At 60.7% G+C, this 3,399-nt stretch overlaps 1 protein-coding gene across 1 annotated transcript in view; it reads right to left on the minus strand.

The window, feature by feature from the left end:
• CABLES1 (Cdk5 and Abl enzyme substrate 1) overlaps positions 1–3,002 on the minus strand; it is a 98,342-nt gene extending 95,340 nt beyond the window's left edge. The window contains exon 1 of the mRNA XM_037508740.2: positions 1,899–3,002. Within this exon, the coding sequence (XP_037364637.1) occupies positions 1,899–2,758 (860 nt within the window). The 5' untranslated portion in view covers positions 2,759–3,002. The remainder of the gene's footprint in view (positions 1–1,898) is intronic.
• Positions 3,003–3,399: the final 397 nt, after the last annotated feature.

Raw genomic sequence — 3,399 nt, forward strand, 5'->3', positions numbered from 1 at the left:
GCCAGCCCTTCAAAGCCTGTCTTATATCAATATTTTACTAATTTACCTCCTCTCTATACATTAAAATGGATGTTATTTCTGTTAACAACTGTACCTATTAAAAAGATAACTATATCTAGCAACTTAATGGGCAATTCTGAAGTAGTAAGGAGGATGTGATTACAAAGTAAAAATGTATCTTCTATTGACTAACTCACTTTTACACTTGGGATGTACTACATCTAAGAGGTTCAGAGATTCAATTCTCATTACTCTTCAGATCAGAAATCCTAACACACAAGATTCTCCACATCCTCTGAAATTATATTCTTGGAGAGAAAGTGTGAGGTAATCAGATCACCAGCTGCTTTCAGCACTGGAATACATCTGTCTACCAGCAGATGCAGGCCAGCCTCGCCCACTGGCTTAGAATAACATGTATGTTTATTATAATTCCCGCCGTGACCCACTAAGTTAGCTGGAAAACACAATTTCATTTAAAAAACGACCTCGCAGAAGATCTGTGAGGTAGTCAGTCTATGAGTCATTATGAGCCAGTGTGTGATGTCAAGTGGCAACATTGCACTGCCTCAAAACTGCTGAGTGTGCACCACCAGACCAGAAAGGAAGGGCTTCCCCTCTGTGTGCTGACCTGCTAATGGTGAAATTCATGCTGACAAGAGATGTCAGGCCCGGCTGTCACCTGTGCCCATGTGGCTAACTCATCCCTGCAGTCCCAAGGGTGCCTCCCAGTGCCACGCCCCTGCCTGTAGCCCATAGGAACGCATACTGCTATGCTACAGTCCATGACTTCTCCCACTTGGTATAGTCAAACTTCTGGATAAGCCTAACTTGTTCTTCTTCCCCATTTATCCACTGAGAGAGGAAGTTTTCCAGTTAGCCACCTTCTTACTTAGATCAAAGCAAGCCTGAGCTATCAGATGGGCAGCAAGGAGAGAGGCTTTAATAAAAAATGTTCTCCCTTCTCATCTTGAGGTCTGCAAAATGTTGGTAAGGTCCTACCGCAGTAGAGGAAACTGAGGCCCCGGGAGGTTAAAATAACTAAGTAGTGATGGAGCCTATATTGTAACTTAAACTTCATAGGAGGCCTATTAACTTACAAGGGAGGATACTCCCAAGGAATGCGCCTGCCATTCCCTCTGCTCCCAACCTAGGTTCCTGCCCAATCTCCAGTTCCTCAGCCTGCAACTGACAGAACTCACTCCGGACTGTTCCTTGATCATATAGGGTCAAGCTTCAGCTATTCCCTCAACAAGAAGCAAGTGCCCAACAATTCATTTTGCAATTTTATCTTGGAATGAAAAACGTAAAAAGCAAAACTTTCAAGACCTATTTCCTTCCTGACCCCATCCATCCTCACTCCCAAGGCCCACTTCAAGGAAATGTAAAAAGGACCTTCCATTTCTTAGGAAAGCAACAGGAAAATGCCAAGTTTTCCCGGGACAGAGGAATACTTGAGTGCTGGCAGGAATTTCTTAGGGAGGAATTCACGGAGCGTTTGCTGCAAGTTTAGGCTCACACGTGCCGCTCAGCCGCCGGCCAGGGCCAGACCCACTGCTCCACTCTGCGCCCAGCCAAGTCTTGCCTGGCGAGGGGAGTGCGCGCCTCCGGGTCGGGGCTAGTGATGGAAACCCAGGTGCCGCTTTTTAATGGGCTCTCGAAACTCCTAACTCCGGCCCCACCGCGTGGGCATGCTGCTCCGACCCTGCGCGTGCCGGGCCCGTGGACACAGGTGTTGCCACACGCTCTGGGTCTCTCCCTCTTTCACGTGCCCTCCTGGGTTGGCATGAGGGCCAGATGCCCAGGGATCCGACGCGACTGGGGAAGGCGGGGAGGGGGCGCCCCGCTCCCGGCTGCAAAGAGCGGGGCTCGGTGCGCGCCGCGCCCTGGGTACTCACCGGGACCGCTGCAGCTGCTCCAAGGCGCTGGTGCTGCCCCCCTGGCCCGGCTGCTCCAGAGAGCAGTAGTTCTGCGAAGTCTGCCTGGAGAATGCGATGGGCAGGATTCCCTGAGTGAACGAGTTGAGGCGGCCCCGACTGCCGCTCATACTCCCGGGGGTCCCGGAGCCCAAGAAGGCGGCCGCCGGCACCTGCACGCTGGAAAACGCATCGTCCTCCTCTAACAACTCCTGCGCGAAGGCCCCCGGCCCGTCGGGCAACTGCGGCGGGGCGCAGGCGGCGAGAGGCGCGAGCCGGGATGGCTGCCACTGCTCCCCCGACGCCCGGCCGGCACCCGCGGAGCTCGCGAACCCCCGGGCCGGCCCGGGGCCGGGCGCCGTCGCGTGGCCGCCGGGGGTCAGGGGAAGCAGCGGCGACGGCTGCGGGAGGCAGGGGCCGGACCCAGCCGCCCACGCCGCCGTGCTCGCCGCGGCCAGCGCGCTGCAGCCTCCGCGCTCCGCAGCGGCCAGCAGGCTGCCCCGCGCCCTCGCGCCGCCCGCGCCGCCGACCCCCGGCTTCCCCGCGCCGCCCGCCTCGCCGCCGCCCCCCTCCTCGTCCTGCAGCGGCGGCCGGCCGTCCAGCGAAATGTTGGTGAGGAAGGAGAGGGCAGCCTGGCGGCGCCGCGGGTCCATGCGCGGCTTCCTGGGGGGCTCCGGCGGCGGCGGCTGGGCCCGCGCGGCGGCCGCGGGCTGGGGCTGCGCCGGCGGCTGCTGCAATCCGCGGGCGCCCGCGGCGTCGGAGCCGGCGCCGCTGCTGCTGCTGCTGCTGCAGGCGGCCGTGCCGGCGGTGGCGGCCGTGCTGGCAGCCGTCGCCGCCGCCATTGTGTCCGTCTGCGGCGATATTTCCGCGATGCCCCTAGAATCCAGCGGCCCCCGGCTGCTAAGCGGCCAGCGCGAGCGCCTGCGACCCGGGCTGGGCAGGGCGCGGGGCGCGGGCGGCGCGCGCGGCTGCCCGGCCCCCCCGCGGGCGGGCCATGCTCGCCCCTCGGTGCTGGGGCGGGGGGCGCTGCTGCCGGGCTCGACGCGCGGCTCGCGAGCTGGCGGGCTAGCTGGCCGCCTGGCGCTCAGCCCCGGACCCTCCCGGCGCCTGGCTCTCCGGCTGCTCCCGGTGTCCGTATTTATAGGTGCACGCACCCGGCGCTCGCGCTCCTGAGCGCTTTTTGCAATAACATGGTATCACGTGTGGGTAATGAAACCTGGGAGGAAAACAAAGCCGCAGGCACGGCTGCAGAGGCTGGCGGCGGGACGCGAAGGGGCAGGAGGAGGAAGGGAGAGCCGAGAGCGTGGCGGGCGGGAGGTCCGTGGGGCGGTCCAGAGCCTCCGAGCTTCCTGCGGAGTCAGTGGCTCCCCCCGTGCGCTGAAGCCAGGTGCTGGAGGCAAGCATGTTTCCCCTCGGGCTGGAATTGGAATTGGGGGTGCAAGCAAAACCCCGTGAATCACCACGCGAGGATGCGGTCCCAGGA

This window comes from Talpa occidentalis, unplaced genomic scaffold (genome assembly GCF_014898055.3).
Source record: "Talpa occidentalis isolate TD23 unplaced genomic scaffold, MPIMG_talOcc4v2.1 talOcc4.13, whole genome shotgun sequence".
In the NCBI taxonomy this organism is placed as follows: Eukaryota; Metazoa; Chordata; class Mammalia; order Eulipotyphla; family Talpidae; genus Talpa; species Talpa occidentalis.